The 20,857-nt window shown below is 48.2% G+C and overlaps 1 protein-coding gene across 1 annotated transcript in view; it reads right to left on the reverse strand.

The window, feature by feature from the left end:
* Positions 1-1,510: 1,510 nt before the first annotated feature.
* LOC115904111 (transmembrane protein 263-like) overlaps positions 1,511-20,857 on the reverse strand; it is a 200,049-nt gene continuing 180,702 nt past the window's right edge. The window contains exon 3 of the mRNA XM_030949242.1: positions 1,511-6,359. Coding sequence (XP_030805102.1) covers positions 6,073-6,359 — 287 coding nt within the window. The 3' untranslated portion in view covers positions 1,511-6,072. The remainder of the gene's footprint in view (positions 6,360-20,857) is intronic.

Raw genomic sequence — 20,857 nt, forward strand, 5'->3', positions numbered from 1 at the left:
GATGCACACTCCCAGCTTTGGGCCTGCTCCTGGTGCAGAGGTGTCTCAGCCACCCACAGACCACCCACCTGGGCAGGTCTTCTCTCCAAAGGTCTCTTCTGAGCTCTGCTGCCCACCAGCTTTTACCCACTCTGTCCTGGGTGCTGCAGTTGCACACAGAGGGATGGGACACACTACCTGAGTGAGACAGGACAAAGCTGTCCTTTCACCCTTTCACATCCTTTCACTCCTAAAAGACCTCTGCAGGAGCAGCTTGTTAGTGGTGTTTTGCGACTTGGCTTAATGTGGCAAACCAGCTGGGCTGCAGGAAAGGTGAGAAGCTGTGAAGTACCTGAGAGTTTCTCAGGGCTCATGGCTCCAGCACCTGTACTTCATCTGTGCTGTCTGCAAGGCTACATGGATGGTTCCAGCTCTGGGAGGGGGCATGGCGTGCACTTGCTGTGGGATGGGCACTTTCCTCATCTCCCTCCCCACAGTGGGCATAGGGGAGCCCCTGGAAGAGACCGCAACCCCAGGTGTCTTCACCCACCTGTCATTGCCAAACCTGCTCCTGCCACCAGCTTGGTGCCTCCCAAGCCACGCTGCCTGGCTGAGTCTGCAAGCGAGGACGGAGGAACGGGGCAGGTGGCAGAGGTGGCTGCAGACAGCCTTACTGGTGCACTATGTGCTGCTCTTCCCAAGCAGCTGGCAGCAAAATGCCAACCAAATAAATGGCTTGATTGCCCTGTTATTAGTTACTAAATTAATCCTTTTGTCAGCACTTAACAAATGCTGAGCTGTTGGCTCCTGGCCTCGACCCAGTAAAAGGGACACCCTGTCTTGTGGCTGATCCAGCACTGCCTGGCCACTGGCCTGCAATCTTCCCTGAGGGCTGTGCATTCCAGGGAGCACTGCGTGGCTCTGCCCTGGGTTAAGTGCCCGGGGAGCAGAGGAGGTGCCTGGAGTTGGTGGCTGTGCCCCCCAGCACCAACACTGCCAGCCAGCCAGCAGAGGGTCAGGCTGCTCCATGGGGGCTCGCTGCAGCCCTGGGGAGGGATGTCAAACCACCATCTCCTACAGAAAGAGCAGGCTGCTGTGAGCAGAATTTGCTTCCTCAGCTGGGAAAAGTGGCTATGCAAACCTGCCTGAAGGAACAGGGGCTGTAGAGGCAAAATTTCCCATCTTCAGCTGCTGAGATCCCACTTCCAGGGCTAGGCCATCTGTCCCCAGCCTGAAAGCCCTCTCATACATTGGTCTTTAAACCAACACAAAAAATTGAGTTTAGAAGCCTTATCCAAACTGTTCTTACCATTCCAATCAGGAAAGGCGCCTGCAGCAAAATGGCTTTTGAACCACACTTGAAAGCTATGTCCTAGTTTAAGCAGGGATGGAGATTCTGCCTTGCTTGGTGCCTCATCTAGAGCCCTTAGGGGAGAGATCTAATTTCCCAAGGAATCTCTAACATCTTCCTTCAATTGTGCTTCCTCTCCTCATTTCCCCCCACTAGGAACAAGAGCCAGCATAATCACGGTTTTTATCCTCAAATTTTACTGTAATTAAAATACAGAGATGCAGAATATTCCCAGAAACACACTGCAAAACAAACCAAGCAAACAAATTCAGTAGGAAACCAATTACAGACAATGAAATGATAAAGAACAAAAGTGTTCTCTGGAGCCCAGCACTGTGCACAGGACCGCGTGGCCACAGTTTTGAGTTGCCAAAGGCCTCCTCAGCTCCTACAGAAGCAGAGTTGGGCCCTGGCTCTGTGGCTCTCTCTAACCATCTCCATAATCCCACTCATGCTGTTGTTTTTACAAGGATGACTCTGCAATGGAGACATGGAAATGACCCACCCACAGGGATAAGAGCCAACAAGGGAACCCAGAGAAAAAGAAGCGGGTTAAGATTTTCCACACACAAAACACAAGGGGACAGAGAGGGGTGGAAGACGTGCACTTCTCTCCCAGCCAGGGGAGCTGCAGGGGCAATCAATCTCTGCCCTCCCAGACACTGAGAGTGTGGATGTTTAATGAAGGTCTCACCAAAAAGCTTTGGGGAGCTCTATCCACGGGCAAGACCGAAAGCTAAGGGAGGGATAAAAAAGTAAAGGATAATCAGACTAAGGTCAGGGAAAAGGGAAAAGAGAATGCACCTGTGAGTTTCCTTTCAGCCAGGACATGTTTGTCAGGCACAGGGAACAGCAAGGCAAGGTGGGACACAGGGCTGCAAACACAGCCACATCCCACCTCCACCATGGGGGAGACCCAACCCCATCATGGGGAGACCATGACAAAAGCGTGGGGGAGATTTGGCAAGGGTGGGTGATAAGAAGGGAGCTGATCTGATGCTTCAACCATCCACTGATCTATCTAAATGGAAACTGCTAGCAATCATCATTACTATGGAAGCAGGGCACAAGCCAGGTATGTGCCACCACCACACACCAAAACCCACACTGATTCACTCCCATTTCTGTGCTCTTCCCTAGGACAAACCCCATTGCACTCATCTTCTGATTCAAAGCCTGTCCTAAGAAACAAATTCTTTCCATGGTCCTCATTTTCTTGTTCCCTCACTCCTCAAGTCCTCTTGTCACACCACTCTCTCCTCATCTTCTGAGTATCAACTCCCTTTAATCCTTCCCTCTACCCTGATGCCACCCCCTCCTATTTTGTACCAAGCTACCCCATCCAGTAGCCATGGGATTTATGCACAACACAGTTTTTGCCCTTTGTACCATGAATGGGCAGTGAGAGAAGGGCTGCACCAGTGGCTGGAGTCTCTGTAGTGGGGGAGGAGGAAAGAGAGGGCATCTCACAAGAGCCAACAGATCCCCCATCCAATCCAGATCCTGCTGTCCTGCAACCAAAGCTGTCAGAAGGCATTTCTACTTTTAGCCTGGGAAGACTGACCCTTTTTTCCCTCTGCTCTGGCACTGTAAATGCCCAGAAAAACAGGCTGGGACTGGGTCACCATGGTGAACTGAGCAGGCCTAGCACAGACTTTCTTAAAGCCTTTGAGTCCTGGAGAGTCACTTATTCCTGAATGCCTGTTTAGCAGTGTGAGGCCTTGTTTTTGGAGTAGATTTAATCTTCTACCCCTGCCTGCTAATTTGATCTCTTGCTACTCACGGTCCCTGAGCTGTCCTTTTAGCTGGGCTGTAAGAACAGTGATTTAGGCTGTGAGTTCTCCTCTCCAGCTCATCTCTTCTTCTCCAGGCCATCCTGCAAGGAAATGGCAGTTCCAGACAAATGATAGGCTTTACTCTATTTCCTGCAAGGATGTACAGAAGAGAAGAAACAAAAAGATGGGAAACCCTCAGGGGCCCAGTGGCTTTCCTTACTCACCTTTATTCCATTTGCCACACCTGCTGTGTACACACAGGGCCTGCAGACAACAGCTTGGGCAGGATGTACTGCCTCCCCCAGCAAGAGACACTATTTAGCCAAAAGCACAATCAGCCTCCCACCACCCACCCAGGGCTGGCTGCTGAAGGTTCTTACATTCTATCTTCTCCTGTCCAAGACCTGGGAGAGACATTGAGGAAGAAGACTCTTCTGTCCCAACTGGCCAGAAACTATCTTTTTCAGGGGGTTGGTGACAACACAGCTAGTTACACACAAGCAGCTTTCAGCTTTGGGGCTAGAGCTCGCTTCAGAGGCAGTCTGTGATCTGGAATAAGAGATGAGTTGTGCTCAGGGAGAGCAGTGAGCAGAGATCCATGCAGTGCAAACTGTCCTTCCAGCTTTGCAGGGTGTTTGAGACAAAGGGAGAACAGACAGGACTTCTTCTGGCCTTGACAACTGCCACAAGCATCCCAGCAAAGTACAGGCACACATCAAGGCCTGATCTTTCTGTGAAGCCGCTGCCTCCAGAGACAAAACCGGCATGTCGGGGTCAACTTGGCCTTCACCAGAACAAAGGACATAAAGTGAGGAAATGCACACACCAACCAAATGCTGCTTCCTCTTCAGAAACAAAAATATAAGTCAAACCTTTCTCATGCTGTCAAGAGTAGCAAACTTCGGAGATCAGCAGCTTCTTACCACTGCAAACAGCAGGGGCTACCTAGCAAAGGGTATGGAGAGTGACTAACACCAGCATGATTATCAGGGGGACACAGCAACATACATCCCGAAATGTGGATTTAATAAAGGTCAGAATGAAAACTGCATCACAAGCTCAAGAACATTCAGCAAAAATGGTGGCGGGGGTGTGTGTGTGTTGTACTTAAATATTCCCTGATGTCTAAGTCCTAAGCACAAGAGAGCAGTCAGGAAGTGCAACGACCTCCAAGGGGAAATGAAGATCAAGAAAGTTGGCTTCAATGTCCAAAAGATAGGGCTGAGAGAAAACAAACAGCACAGACAGGAGAAAGGGGATTTTTCACATTCCTTTGGTTTCAATAAACTATGCTCTTGGGCAACAGAGGGCAAAACACCCTCTAAAACATGATTTTTCTTTTGACCAGGACCCTATATAAAAACTATATGCTGGAAGTGCCAAAGATGACTGTGTGAACTCCTCTGCAGCAGTGGCACAGGTTTGTTTCCCTGGCTGAAGACATGCCTGTGGACTTACACGCACGCTAACACACATGCATGTTTATAAAATACAGCACAAGCACTGCTTCCCTTGCCTATGCATCCAACACCTACAGACCTAGGCAAATCGCCTGCCAAAGCCAGGAGCAGCAGAGTTAATGGTGGAGCCTGGGGCTTTCCTCATCCCAAGAATTACAGGGGACCTTGGAGGGAGTGAGTGAATGCCTTTTGTATTTGTATGTGTCTGTACAATGCCACATGGCCCCTTGAGCATCAGAGGCCAGGCTGAAGATGACTGTGACTCCCAGATGGATGCAGGTGTCTGGGTTTCTGTGGCACTACGACTATGGGTGGGCTATTTAGTGCAACATGGCCCTTTAGAGGAGCTGGGCTGGGGCCGCAGGAGCAGCGTGCAGAAGAGGAGTTGCTGGTGCCCTGTGCAGGCTAACTGCTGTTGGAGCATGCTCAGCCCCTTGGGAAGTGTTCTCCAACATGGTGCAGCCCACTCATACCCAGGCCCCCACTCCCAGGGTGCTGAGTCGTGAGGAGAGCAAGACTCTCAGCTTCCCCACCATCCCTGCAACAGAATTTGGATGGCATTTGGGAACACACTTGCTCCTGGTTACTAGTGATGTCTGTGGAGTGTGAGTGTGGCCAAGAGACAAAATGCCCTTGTTACAGAGTGGGATACTGGAAGGACTTCAAGGGTCAAACAAAAGGCCTGGTCTCTCTGTGGAACATCACTGCCTGTACTGCAATATCACAGAGGCCTGGCAAGTGCCACTGTCAGCTCCTTCCTCAAATGGGAACATACAGCAGCTTTCATACTCCTCCCTCTCACCAAGAAAATCTGTGCAGAAGTTGATGGTCTGGGATGTATCATGCTTTGGTGTGGCATCATCCCAGAGCTGCTCTGCTGAGCTTGAGGGCTCCCTTTCTGAAGGGTTCAATTCAGCCGGGGAGTAAGTGACTGGGAGCAGCTTGTGGGGATGGGCCCTGCAAAGAAAAGAGGTGCAGGGCAGGAGGGAGGCTTCCCCCTCTTCACAGTATATCTCCTTTGTGTCGATGGGACTTCTGCAGTTCTCTGCCAGGCACACCTCCCAAACACACCTTCCAGAGGGAAGGGTGTTTCAGAGGCTGTCTTCCCAGCTGAAGCTGAATTTGACTACACAACCCACACTTCAAGCCAGGCATAGTTCCCCCCATCCCCTGTTACTCCCTTCACCTCCAGGCAGATGGAGCCTGATGCCTTCTCCCATCCCTCCATGCTTACAAGAACAAGAAGGGAGGAAGGAAACTACAAGACAGAGACAACCGCGCCTTTAAAGTCCTCAGAGTAAAGATGGTTCCCAGTAGGTGATGGGAGTGAAAGGCATTGACAGTAGCTCTGTGAGCTCTGAGCTAGGCAGGCGGTGCTGAGGAGGCTGCAGCCAGAGTCTGCTCGGGTGCTCGAGCCTCCCTGAAGCGGCTGGTTCCAACTCAAAGAGGTGCTGGGTAGGGGACAGTATGGGCAGGTTGATCTTTTGGAAGAGAGCTGTGACAGGGATTAGTCAGCCTTGTCTTTCTTCTTTGCAGTGAAAGGGACTTTGCTGGCGACCGCGCTGCCCACAGCTCCGACACCGCCGGTCACTGCTGAGACGCTGCCCTTCACCAGTCCAACGCCGGCAGCAGGGACACTGGTCACAGCTGTTTTGGTGAGCTCCAGACTCTTGCTGCCCACCCAGGCAACTCCTCCCAGTGTGGCCCCCACAGCTCCCCGGGTGATACTGAATAGGCCGCCTGTCACTCTCCAGATGACTCCTGCCTGCTGCTGTGGGTGGTCCTTGCTGGCATCTGTGGGGAGAGAGAGAAAGGGAATGTCAGAAGTGGTCATGCTGGAGACCTCCCTGGGCACCCTTTCCAGCTGAGGATGGTTGTCCCGGCACATGGCACATGCTTTCATGTGCATAATGCCTTGCCTTGCAGCCCTAGACCTCTTGGTGCCTGAAGGAGAAACCAAGGCAATCCCAGGCCTATGGCATAGCAGGAAAGGACTTTGAGAGGGTAGGAGTGGGAACAGAATTGCCTGTGTGACAGAGAAGGGAAAAAGGCAGGTCAGTTACAGCCCCAAATTTGTAAGCCTTTGTGCTGCAGTGCAAAGCAAATCCCACTTTACAAGAGACATAATTGCCCTCCCATGCGTGTTGGCTAATGCCAGTAAATCACAAAGACTAATGCCAGCACAGGAGGCATGAACTACACACAGCAACAGCTGATGTGTGTGTGGCCTGCAGGTCCTCAGAAGCATCTGCTTGGAAGCAGGTCTGGGCTCATGTCAGATGTGGAACTGAGGCACAGCACAGACTTATCTGCAAAAGCTGTAATTGAGTGAGCAGAGATAGCAAACTGCAGTAAAGATACAGTGACAGAAACATCACCTCGGGTTGTACAAGCCCTCCAGAGATCCCAGCTATGTATTTAATAGTGTTAAGACAGTGCTTAAGTTACTACACTGTGTCACTGCTGGTTTACCTGTGCCAGCTGGATCAAGGCCAGCATGATATACCCACCCAAGCTGCCATCACACCTGCCCACAACGCTGCAGATATAATGTTCACAGCTCAACCACTTCTTGGGAAAGGGTTGACTCTGAACTGCTTGTCACGGGATTCAAACCTGACAACTCCTGCTGGCCTGCACACAACCCTCTCCCTCGGCATCAGCTAACAAAGTGGTGTGCAGGCAGCAAAGCAAGAGCAGCTCTGTTCATGGGCCAAGGTATTTTGGATACTCTGACTTCTGATTTGCTGCCAGTTCTGTGCATGAGATGAGTTACTAATAATTGAAAAACACAATAAAGCAATCCTGGCAGGAAAAAAAAAGAAGTGTGTTCACCCTGAAATCCATGGGGAGCTGGTGTGGAAGGTTTGCAGGTCCAACTATGAGAATTCATTTTCTGCTTTTATTATTCCACTGTAGCTTGTTCTGTGCTCGAACACAAGTGACAACACCTACAAAAGTAGAGGCGGTGGGCAGGTGATATCAAATCCATTGAAGTTTCCATTCTGGGATGGTGATTCAGTTCAGAAAGTGGCCAGTCCACCCAACCTGTTAATCTTTCTAATTCTTCAGCACGAAATAATGCCTCTGACCTCACAGTGTAAGAAAAGCTTCAGCTGGGGTAATGAATATTGTATTTCCAGCTCCGTTACAGAGACAGCAAAGTGGTGAATGTTTGTGTTTCTGCAACTGCAGATGGTGCTAAGTGGGAATAATTTTAGATGGACAACAAATTGAGTCAGAAGAACAGAAAACCTAAATGTTTATAGGCTGTGGTTTTCCCCCTCTCCCCAATGAATCACAAAGTGAGCATCAGCAAAGAAATGCAGACAAAAAAGGTAAAAAAAAAGGCAGAACATGAGTCAGGTCTGTAAAAAGCTAAACAGCAGTTACCTGAGAATGATTCTGGCACATATTTGGTTATCCAACAGTTTTGTTAGATCTTTTCCTGAAGGATGGAAGCTCCCATGGCTTCATTCATTGCAGCGTCTTGTTAGGTGGAGAGGCCTACAGAAGGATATTGCTGCCTGTTCAATCACTGCAGTTTTGTTATATTTGCATAAAGTGATATCAGACTCCAATTTTTTGTGAGAGCATCCAGATCCTGCTTATCACAGCCCAGCAGAAGGGGCTGAAATATTCCCCACTAGCCTAAGAGGAACCCTAATACAACACCAAGGGTTTCCATATCAGAAAAATGTGGGAGTAGCAATGTTGGGGCCCTGCTGCAATCACCATGGCAGTGGTGCCAGCTTTTTCAAGCTGCAGTGTTCCTGGAGCTGTAGACTCTGAACTCTAACCCTAAACCAGAATCAGGTGATGTGATGATCCTTCCCTAGGTATTTTTGTCTTGGATTCCTCTATAATTCAGCAGAGTTTAGAGTTTTCTTGGATTCATACATTTTCCCCTAAGCTTCTCCCAGTCTGAACAGAGGTCTCCCTTGGGCAGGGAGTCTGATGCTCACTAGCTCTGATGACTCGGAATAAGCCTTAAATTACACATCTATCTGATAACATGGATTGAAATATGGAGCTGGAGAAGGGCCAGTGTACAACTGTTTCCAGTGTTTCCAGTCTACAGTTCTACCCAGTATACAACTTATTCCTTACCTATTCTTCAACAGTTTCTCAAGAGGTTTTCTTTTTCTCCTCTCCCTCAATGTTACTGAGACCCATTGGCTCCATGTCCACTTTAGCTGCTAGTCCTCAACTGCTGCACAGTGCTTATCCAGTACAGCCATTTCTGTGTTTTGTCTGCAGTCCAAGGGCAGGAAGAGCTGAGGGGTCCAGAAATCCATGCAACTGTAAAGCAGGACTAGGTAAAAGCCAGAATGGTCCTCCAAACAACCACTATTCTTCAAGGATGGCAGGTCTTGGATTCCTGCTCCCATGTGAGGGATCCTTTGTGTCCCAGAGGACTGCAATGCAGAAGCTTTGGGCATTAAACACCTACTGGCATGCTCAGCTGCAGAACCAAGACCTATATCAAAGTAGCAATAATCCTTCTGGCTCTCCCCCAGGTAGCATCTTAGGCTACCTGGAACCTATCTGTAGGAAGATTTATGCCTCTGGAGCTGCCCAGTTATCTGAACTACACTAGTGTAAGAATCTCTTACAGGGAATGTGAATGCCTGCAGGTGGACAGCTACGGACCAGAGAGAAGGTGGTAACTGCAGACGAGACTGAGGGAGGACATTACTCTGCCAGCAGAGATAGAACATATTGGACAAAGTGTCAGGAAACACTAATGAGGACAAGGCAAGGACAAAGGTTCTTTCTGCTTAAGCTTGGCAGAGACAACAAAGCTGCAGCACACTGGAGCACCAGTGCTTGCACACTGCCTGCACCTGGTCTGCAGCCACTCTCACTGTCCTTAGAACTCCTCAGGCAGAAGGGATGGAAGATCTGGCCCTGGGAGGGTGAGAGGCTATTGCAGAAGCACTCTAACAGCTCCAACACAAAGCAGAAGATGTACCACACCAAAAAAATCCAAACCTATCAACCAAATATACAAAAAACCAAACCAAAACTCAAAGATTCTCAGGTTTGAATAGATTTGAACAGAAGAAGATAAATCTCTGGTGACCCCAACCACAAGGGACCACATCCTAACCTGGTGGCAAGCTGAAATGGGTCATATTTGTTCTATATTCCAGATGATGCATTGAAAGCTTTCAAGCTATCCCTGGTTAGTTTGTCTTCAGGATTGCAATAAACCCCACAGTAAGCTGTCATGTAAGATAAGCATCAGATTTACAGTGCAAATTAGTCTCTCAGACAATGGAGCGAGCTAAGCATTTTGTTGGCACAGAGGAGTCCAGATTAAGAGCAAGACAGACAGCAGAGATGAAATACACAAAATAATCAGAGAGACAGACACACTGCCTAAGCAGGGGAACAGTTCTGTTCCCTGGAGCCAGCTGCAGCCCATGCTGCTCATGAAAGCTCTTCACAATCTGCAGAGCCCTTTTTCCTCTCCAACAACGACCTGGCCTTTTCAAGGGTCCATTCAGCTTCACTTCACCCCATGGCAGCTTAGAACAGAAGAATAAGTGGGAGAAAAGAGTTGATTAATAGGCTCTCCTGTATCAATGCCTGCGTTCTGGGCTGGGGCTGGCACCCCACACAACAGAGGTGTCTCCCCACACTCTCCTCCTTGGCCACTGCCACCTGCACTCCCTGCTGGCTTCTCTTCCAGAGCAGGGGTCCTGCCCACTGGGACAGTTCTTCTCACCTGATCCTAACAGCATCTATGCATCTATGGGCAGAAGTGAGATTGTTAATAACAGATACAACTTTCTGTGCTGCCATGACACTTTTCAGGGCTTTGCATTGCAGTCATTTGGAGACACAAAATGCAAGCCTGTGCTGGCGCCCAGGACAAACTGCACAGGCACTACTCTTGCCCTCAGCCCCTGCCAGCAGGTGATATGACAGGCAGGGTGAACTCTTTACTTTAAGGACTTGTGCAAGTTGCTCTTTCCTACTGACTTACAAAAACAGCCCCAAGCTAGGAAAGCAGTGTCAGAGAGCAGCACTAGTTTTGCATCTTTCCATTCCTGCTGGGCCCCAGACAAAGCAGCCAGGCTGCTCAGAGGCCTACTAAAAACAGTCAATGTCATCAGCCTGTCCCTCAGCAGATGTGGGAGGAAGGGGTGAGGTCACTAGTTCAAACCTGAATTACTCCTCTGACAGCTACTAAGTGGCCACTGGTTGATTTAGGCAGGTTCCCTCACCTAGAAAAATGTTTGGTCTGGAGGAACAAGCAGGGGGTGGAGGGTCAACTACTCACACAGTTTAGTTCCATCTTTTCCCAGCTCTTTTTTAAGCAACACTGAGGAAGTCATTCTGACCTTTACTGCCTCTGCCCCACTGTGACTGAAAATGTGTGATTTTCTGAAAGCCTTGGTTGTTGAGTCACAAACAAGCATATATGGGAGAGAAGTTTCCAGTCCTGATGTTTCTTGGAGAAAAAACTGAAAGTTTGATTCAAGTGCATTCTTAATGCTCTGAGAACCCCAAGTGGATTATTGTTATTTTTAACCTTGTGACTTTTTCAAGCTTACCTCAATTTGAAATGCATGGGGCTGCCACTGATGTTTCTCTTCCCTTTCTGTAAAGCAAAACTGAAGTTAATGGTCCCTATTTCCTTGCATTGCTGTGCTGTCATGAAGGTTAATTAGGTACAGTTGGTGCAGTGCTTTAAACAAGGAAATTGTACTTGTATCATCATGACTGGCACTGATATGATTCCTGCTCCCATTCTCAGTGAAGACACCAATGACAACTTCCAGTTTATCTCTGGACAGGTTTCCAATTTCCAGACAAATCACAAAGATGAGAAGAAAACTTGCCCCACCTCCATGCACACCAACCTGCTATTGTGGGGCTACTCAAGTTTATCCTGCAGCTGAGACCTTCCTTTGGGTGATGCACTCCTCAGCTGGCACAAGTAGCTGAAGCAGGCAGAGACCACTCTGACTGCTGGGCACAAATGAAATCTCACTGTCCATCACCTAGCAGGACCTTCTCCAGAGAATGACCAACATCGCCTTCTTCCAAGCCCTGTCTGCTGCTGGAGAAAGCTTAGCTGAATCTTGCAGGTCACATCTGTAACAAGCATTTATGTCTGAGAGGAAGGAACTGCTGTTCATGTCCTTTTTGTCATTTTTGGATCAAAGATCGAGATCCTGCGGTGTCGCAGGCAAAATGTTAAAGGGAGCACTACAAAGTGTTTGTTCTTCAAACACTCGGGCTTCTCTCCTGCCATCAGTCCCATGCTGCAGCTGTTGGAAAAGGCTTTGCAGGCTCAGCAGCTGGGCTCTGCCCAGCCCTGCTCTGCCCAGGCACCAAGTGCTACAAACCACGATGGCTGCCACCAGCAAAAAGCCCAGAAATGCCACATGGAGTTTAGCCCTGGAGTTTTAAACTTTAACTCTGCAATCAGCAAGATGTACTCGTCTCTCTGCAACAGGACTGTTCAAGAAGCTGCTGCACACAGCAAAATGGGGCAGCTGTCTCCGCAGCCCAGCTCACCCCAGGGCTTTTCACTGGCACAATGAGCTTTAATTGTTCCTTGCACATGCCCCAGGAGCAGTATTAACTGCTGAAGCATCTACCTTGAAGCACAGAGAGACAGGGTTCAGGAGGGTAAATGAGCAGTGATACGGAGTGGCCTGTTTTCCTCAGCTGAGCCCTGGGGGAGAAGCAGCCAAAGCTCTGACTCTGGAAGTGTGAGGCTTAGTTGGTTGGGAGCTTCCTGACTGTCTTTGTTGGGAAGCTTCATGTCACCAAAGCAGAAACTCTTTGTAAAAACACGACAATATTCTTCAAACTTTCACTGAAGAAAGAATTCAGGGAGATTGGCTCAGAGCAGGTAATAGTCAAGGGATTTGACCAGGCTTGAGTCAGCACAAGGATACTGCCAGCCACATGCACGCACACACACACACACACACACACACAATGGCCCAAGCAGCAGCTATTTGCACTTTTTTTTTAACTGCTTCACTTTGCAAGAAGAGATACTAACTGGGGGAAAAACATAAACGTATCATCTCACTTCCTAAGTGCTTTCAAATACCAGAGCAAAGATCTCCTCTGATATAGGTTTCTGTTTCTTGAAAAATAGTTGTTTCTTTGCTTTGCCATTTGTTTGCAGGAGGTGACTGCGTTTTTTGATCCAGAAATATCTCTTTTATATAGGTATAACATTTTGTCAGGAACAGCCAGAATCTCCTTCAACCAGGATTTCCTGGAACCCTTTGATTCTTACAAGACTTCAGTTACTTTGGTGCATAGAGATGGTCTCTAATGAAGCTGAAGACAGGATGTGCCACAGTCCAGCGGTAATGGTCCATGTGCTCCAGAAAAACACAAGTGAGCTGCCAGACAGGTAGTATCATCTACTAGAAAGGACATGGATGATGCAGGAGCCTGGAGATCCAGCTCTATTGCTGACAGCTATGTCTCCTCTGCTTCCTCTCCATGTTCCTGGCTTGTTTCAGCCATGGATGGTGTGACTGCCCAGACAACATGCTGGGGATCCTGCATGACCTGCAGTGGGGAGTGGGCTGGCAGGCAAGAGTTAATCCCAGCTCTTCGAAGCCCAGCAAGTTGGGAAAGGAAGAAGTCCACCCTTTGCAGAGGGGAAACTAATGAACACTAACTGGTTGGCCTTGTGGTACTTCTTAGAAACAATCTCCCAGCTCCCACTGACATACTTAGCCTCTCATCTCAGAAACAAATGCACACCAGGACAAAGTGCTCCAAAGCTTGCCATCCTTCTGATGCAGCTCACAAGGGCTTAAGGATGAGGATTTACCCTTTCTATAGGCAGCTGGTTTAAGACTCTTGTGTCATTTGATGTAAATATCATCTCTTACTATGGTGTATGGTTTAAAGAAAGATGAGCCCACAGGAGAGAACTAGAGCAAAACTACCAGTGGTGCTGGCCCTTCAGGAAGAAAGAAATCTGGACATTTCCCCTTCTATCTCCATTGCAGTGTCTCTCTCCATGTGGAATAGATACAAAAATAAGCTTTTGCTGCTGGCCAGACAGGTCACTAAAGAGCCTATAGGATGTCTCAAGGCTGCTGACAGAGTGGAAAGATGATCTTGAAAGGCGAGAAATTCCAGCTTCCTGCAAAGAACTGAGCACGGTGACTGCTTCCTCCCTACCCTCACCACCCTCTGGGCCATGGGCTAGAAAATGCACTGGTGCATTACGGCAAGTATGAACAGCAAGGGAGAGCTATCAGCTGGGCTCTACCTTTCCTGAACTTGTGTTAAAAGCATCAAAAGCGGCCAGCAGACTTGACTTGTTTGAACTTTATGTTCCTTCCTGTCTTCAATTTCCACTTTTTGCTCCACCTACAAGCACTTGGAGCAGTTAAGTGGCTTGCTTAAAAGCTTGGCAAGAAGGAGCACATAAAGCTTCACCAATGGCTCCTTTTCCTTTTGGGGTCTCATCACTGCTACACTGAGATTTTGGATCACAAGGACAGGAATTACCTCTTGCCATGAATAGGGACTCTTGAGCCCATTTGGGGATCTGTGGGTGGAACAGGAGTAATCCAGCAGACTCAACGATTTTCAGTGGCCTCAAGTTTTAAAGGTTTGAGGAGGAGAGCTTTCCAACAGAAAAATTTATTCCTTACAAATAGCCCTTCCTAGCATTTGTGCCCAGGATGAAGAGACCATCTTTTTAAGCTTGCTCTTTGACCCATGCTAGCTCAGCTCTTGTCAGGGCACATCACCTGCTCTGTCAATTCTGTGGCAGTGGTTGCACATTCTTCACTGAGCTGCTTTCAGCTGCTTGTGATAGTACCTGGCACAAAAAGACCACAAATGAATCAGAGAATCTTGTTAAACAGTCTTGTTAATTCAGCTCTGATAAAGACACAGGAGAAAAAAAAAATCAATATTTGTAAAGTGAAAAAGGACAAAATCCATAGAGAAATAAAGGTAATTTTCACGGTGCTATGAGACCCTTACAAACAATGGAGAGCAAATAACCTAATCCAAGTTTATGTAAGAAATAACTTTTCTTCCATGCTCCAGTGCTACCCAGTGGATTTTAAACAAAGGCAGGCTCCGTTGAGCCTCCTCTGTCCAGTGAGGCTAAAACTCCTTCCCATGACAGTATCGCTAACTCACAATTTATCAAAAAAGCACATGAAGTTAGGGCCCAACAGCAGTTTGGGGAGAAGCATAGGAGTGAGACTAACTAACAGGAAGGTGCTCTAAGCTGCCAAGATCAGACATCAAAAGTCCCCTCTATTTGTTCACAAACTGCCATGAATATTTTATGTACTCTGCCATTATATTTTCAAAGGCTTAATCTCTGGAAACACATGATTGTAACTTGAGCATTTTACAGCTAAGATATCCAAGCATTTGTCCAAAAATATTCCTAGTAAAGTTGGGAACATATCCTGCCTTGGTAGTAGGGAAGGATCCAGGTTCAGACATTTCCTCTTTCCAATCCTGGAGCAGTTGAGCTGATGCTTTTCAGTGGATGGCTGGCACCAGTGAAATATTCAGAAATTCTGCTTTTATTCTGATTACATGTTCGCTACTCCTCTCCAAGGCACATGGAGGAATTGAAGAAAAAAATGAATGGCAGCTCAAAAAGCAAAGGCACAAATTTTAAGTGACCTTTGACTCAAAAAAATGACTCATTCATCCCAGAGGCTATCCAGGGGTCTTTCTGTCTATCCAAAGGATAACAAGGCAGCTAAGCTAAAAGCTGCATCCTACAGAAGCAGCTGAGTAGGGGATTTACTGGGGACGAACAGATATGCTTGCCTGCTCATGCTCCAGTATGCCAGGAACAGGCAGGATAGGCCTTTATTATTCTTCTAGAGGAAGGTATTTGATGGCCTAGTCTCAAAAATTCAGTTTCACATCTCAGCTGACAAGGGGAGAGCACTGCAGTCATGAGTGGGCAGGTATGGTGCCTCTGGGAGCAAACAAGCAGAGCATCCCTCCCCCACAACCAGGCTGAACAGAGAAGGATGGGTACTCATCCATGTCTCAGACTATTAGATCTATTCCAGTGCAAAAATCATCCCCCAGCTCTGCACCCAAACCTCTCAGTGTCCCCTCATCCTGTCACTTCAGAGAGAGCCAGCTGGTGCTACCTGTTGTTTCCTCAGTGAGCCCATCACCTGGAAATCTCAGCCTGCAATGCATAAATTAGAGATAGCACTAACACTGCCCAAAGAGACATCAAACCTCGCCTCTGCACTGCACAGACAAAGAGCTGCTGCTTAGGAACACGGTGTGACAGTTCCCTTTGCTTCCCTCCATATTCATGTCCTTTCTCTTTCCAGGGCAGATTTCAACACAGCACAGCAGGGATGCTATGCACACTTGGCTTTTGGGTGGTTACTGAAGGGCTCTCCCTGGTGCTGCAGGTAAATTGGACTCCTTTGACATTGTGGCAGGACTGCCATGGAGCCAGGGTCCAGTTTGTCTCTCAGAAATGCTACGATATCTAGGCCTCCCTTTAAGATTAGTGCTTCATTTAGTTGGAGGAATAGCTGGAATTAGAGAGACTCCTGCTTGCTGGCACAAATCAGTCCCTACACTCTCCGTCTCTCATGGGAGGGCCTGATAAACAAGCTGTGCTTTGTCTGAAAGGGAGGAGCCTCTATTGCCTCTTGGCTTTCCCCTGAGCCAGTCTTGACTCTAGCTTGGGATATCCCGTCACTGCCTAGAGAAGACCAGTTGACCATAAAGTAGTAGAAACACAGTGTGTGAAGTGAGAGAGCCCAATTCCCTCTCTATTCCAGTTCTAGTTCTAGAAGAGTTTCTATTCTGCAGTGCATCTCTGTTGCACTGGGAGAGGGAATATCAAACAATCTCCTACCCATTTCAGCAAGACCTTCCCTACTCAAAGATGTCCCTTCAGTCTGATGAAACCAGTTCCCAGCAGGGATTTAATGTATGATCAGTTTCAAAAACATTACTAATACTTCTGCTTTCATTTGCTTTAACAATTGCTGAAAATCTTCCCATATGCCTGACTGGGATAGTGATGTGCTGCAGAAGGCTGAAAGGCTGGAGAATCCCAGACCCCTCTGGATCACTGCCCTTCTCTGGTATCTACCTGATACCTGCTGTGAAGCAAAGCCAAGCAAAGCCAACTTGGCTGTCAGAACAGGGTTATGTGAAAAAAAAACTCAGCAGCACACCTACAGCAGCCTTTCAGGCCTTCAAGTTAAGACATTTACTGTCTTGATTCTGTGATGCAGCCCAACCTGGCAATGCTGTCATGCTTCTACTATTGGGAAATTAAGAGCAACATTACCCTCCTCTACTGATTCCCCTAAATTTTCTTCTGCAGTTCTGTACACACAGGGGAGCAACAGTGCAGAACAATTGATTCCTTTAAAAATGAGGGAGCATCCAAGGATGCTTTCAAGTACCACACTGCAGAGCTGCAGGATCTATGTGTCAGGCTCTTCCCAGATTTCACATAAGGATTGCCAGCTCAGCTTGTGGTCCCCATGCATGCACATGCTACCCTCCTTCTCGACAGTATAAAACTTTTGAAACTCCAGATCCCCCCATGCCACACTCTAGCTTAGCTAGTGCAATCATTGCAGAAACTCATTTGCACCTTTATTTTCTTCCCTTTGTTTCCAATCAGATGCATACAGGGAGTGACTGGAGTGACATGAATCTAATCAGAGGCTGATGCCACATCAGAAATCCCATCAAGCTCTCTTCCAGTCCCAACAAGCTTTCCCCTGAAACAACCATCTTGTCATGGCTTGGAGAACCCCTGTATATATTGTGTTCCCAGCAGGGCTTCTTAATGGGCTCAGTAGTCAGAAACTGAGTTTTATTTTACAAACTGCTTCTCTATTGAAATACCCTCCTAGCTCTTGGTGTTTTTCTAAGCTTTTCCCTACCAAAACCAACTCTGTATTGAGGGATTCCAGGCAGAAGAATCTTAATTTTCCAACAACACAGAGCCTAAACGGCCTAGGAGCCCCTGCACTTAGCATTTCATGCCTGCTGCGCACAAGCAGAGCTCAGCAGGTGTTGGCTGGAGGGAGCCAGGCAACCTCTGCAAATCCCCTGCTCTCCTGTCAGGAATACACGTGGAAATCACCTCCTGACCTGCACCTGAATGATGCCACCAGCAAGAAGAAGGAAGTGCTGGAGGGGCTGGAAGCCTCTGGCCCCAGAGAGCAGCTGGGAGGGGCAGCAGGGTGAGCAAGCCTGCCAGTGCCACAGATCCAGCCAGCCCTGCCAGGTGCTCTGGAGGAGGAGGGCACTGCATACCCTTTGTACCTCCGGCACCAGAGGAGGCAAATGTGGCCCCTCTCTGTGTGCCAAGCAGGCAACGCAGAGACTCTGGCACAAGAGGAAAATGCAGCCACTCCTCAAGCTGCTAACCAGGAGACACCCACAGAGACTCCAGCACAAGAGGAAAATTCCACTGCTCTTCAATTCATTGAGCAGGAGTCACAGACTGAGGCCCTGGCACCAGGTGCTGCAGTGAAGCCCTTCTGCAAGTGGTCTCTGAGGAGAGGGCTGGGAAGGGCACTGGCCCACAGAGTGGCCACTGGGTGACAGGAGCTCTCACAGGAGCTCTGGCACATCTGGAAGAGGCAGAGAGCTCCCTGGGCCCGAATCAAACATTCCACCACATTCTGGATGGTGTTAGCATGGACGAGGTGCCACTGTTCTGCTGCCCAAGTTGCAACAGGGGTCCCCACATTCTCCCCATGAAGTAAAAGGCACCCAAGAGCAGGCCAAGAGGGACCTTCAACTTGGAAAATCCAAGTTGCCACCACCAAAACTAGCCCAGGCTGCAAAACTTACTACTCCTAAATGCTGAGTCCTGTTTCTGAAATGGACTAAAAGACACTCGGCCTCCAACCCCCAGCTTCCAGACTGATGTTTAAGAAGTCTTTATCAAGCCTCCTGAGGCTGCATTCAAGCATCCCTCCAGCTTGGGGCCATGCACAGCTGCATTCTGCCAAGCACTAAAGGCCTCTCCTCCCCTACAGCAACAACTTGGCTGCCCATTCCCTAGCTGGCTGATGGCAGTACCTGGATGCCATCCAAAGGCAGTAAGTTTCTTGCAGCTGAATATGTTTAGTCCCTCTCCCAGGGCATACTCTCCATTACACTGCTATTGTTTATGACCCCAATTATCTCCCAGAAACTGGTCCTTGCCTGCAGTTAATAACCAAGGCTAAATGATCAAGTGTTAGGGCTCAGGCAAACTGGTTGTTAACTTCTCTGTCAACCAAGTTCAGAGTCTTTTACTGCTATTAGAAACTCAGATTAATGATGCATAACAGAAATGAACTCTCCAGTGACACAGCTAGGTGAGGTTAGGAGAGGGGGGGAAAAAAAATCACTCCTTTTACCTGGAGGTATCAGCTAAGCAAGGAGGAGATGAGCCATCCTTTAACTCTCTTCTCATCCCCCCAATGCCTGGGACACAAATATCAAAGAATATCTTATTTTGGCGAGTACTTTTAACTTTCTTAGGATCTGGATCATGTAGGCAGATCTGGAAGTGAAATGAGCTCACTGACCAGAAACTGCTTTCAGGAATGTATTAGTAGATTTGCATGGCAAGCTTTTGGTAGCTGGGGTACTACAGGGCTGGCTCCTCTAAGAGGCTTCCAGAAGTATCCCTCATGTCTGACAGAGCCAATGCCAGCTCACTAGAAGATGGATCCACCACTGGACAAGGCTAAGCCCATCAGCAATGGTGGTAATGCTTCCATGATAATACACTTAAGAAGGAAAAAAAAATTACTGCTCAGAAGTACTTGTGGCCAGAAAGTGAGGAATATATGAGAGAAACAACTGCACAGACAGCAGGGTCAGTGCAGAAGGAAGGGCAGGAGGTGCTCCAGGAACTGAAGCTCAGATTCCCCTGTTGCCCGTGGTGCAGACCTTGGTGGGGCAGCTGTGTCTCTGCAGAGTGGTTGCAGAGATCCTCCTGCAGCCCCAGAGGACCCCAGGCTGGAGCAGGTGGATGCCCAAAGGAGGCTGTGACCTGTTGGAAGCCCAGGCTGAGACAGGTTCCTGGCAGAACTTGAGGACCCATGGAGTGAGGAGCCCATGCTGGAGCAGGTGTGCTGGTTGGACCTGTGGCCCTGTGGCAGATCCAGGCTAGACACTGCTCTTGAAGGACTGCAACTCATGGAAAGGACCCACACTGGAGCAGTTTGTGAAGAACTGTGGCTTTTGTGGGAAGGACTCATGTTGAAGAAGTCTCTCCTGTGGGTGAGACCTCACACTGGAGCAGGGGAGGCATCTTTCCCCTAAGGAGGAAACAACAGCAGGAACCACGTGATGAACTGACCATAATCCCCATTTGTCTCCCTGAATGTCTGAGGGGGAGGAGGTAGAAAATTCGGAATAAAGTTAAGCATGGGAAAGAGGGAGGGGTGGAGAGAAGGGTGTTTTAAAGATCTGTTTTATTTCTCATTATCCTACTTTGATTTTGCTTTGTAATAAATTAAATAATCTCATCATGTTGAGTCTGTTTTGCTTGTGATGGTAATCGGTGAGTGATCTTTCCCCATCCTTATCTCAGCTTGCGAGTTTTCATTATATTTTCTCTCTCCTGTTCTGTTGAGAAGGGGAGTGAAAGAGTGGCTTTGGTGGGCACCTGGCATCCAGCAGGGTCAAACCAGTCCAAGGGATCTCTTCCAAACTGTAATTCCTACCCTAATGTTTCAGAGTTCCAACAGTTAACAAGGGCTGGTGAATTCTGCAAGCCCCTGAAGGGCAGAAAAGCAAGACCTCACTTCAGAAAGAAAGGCTATATAGAACAAACTTGCATAGAAAGGAAACTCAGGTTTCAAACGGAGATCTACACCCTATGACAGATATATTGTTAGCCTTTCCCAGCCTACTCCTCACTGGTTCATCTGTAAAGCAGCCCTCCAACAACTCCTTAGAAAACTGTAGTTTCAATCCAGAAAATGCTGATGCTGAATCCCTTTCACAGATCTTTCTGAACATTAATGGGACACCATCACCCTTGCGCTTACAGGGGCCACTAGGTGTCTTACAGGACATAATTTTCTCAAGAGATTCACCAACTTCTACCCATAAAGTACAGAAGTCTGACTTTGGGGAATTACCACTATGGCCTTGGTAGTTGGTTTGACCCAATCCACACAGAGACACTCTGAGAGTACCAGAAAAATAAACCCAGGCAGTGCAGCTGTGCAACCCTGGGGTTTGGGACAAATGGACAATGACATAGGAAGAGGAACAGTAGCTAGAACAAGCATAAGGAT

Source organism: Camarhynchus parvulus, chromosome 5 (genome assembly GCF_901933205.1).
Source record: "Camarhynchus parvulus chromosome 5, STF_HiC, whole genome shotgun sequence".
In the NCBI taxonomy this organism is placed as follows: domain Eukaryota; kingdom Metazoa; phylum Chordata; class Aves; order Passeriformes; family Thraupidae; genus Camarhynchus; species Camarhynchus parvulus.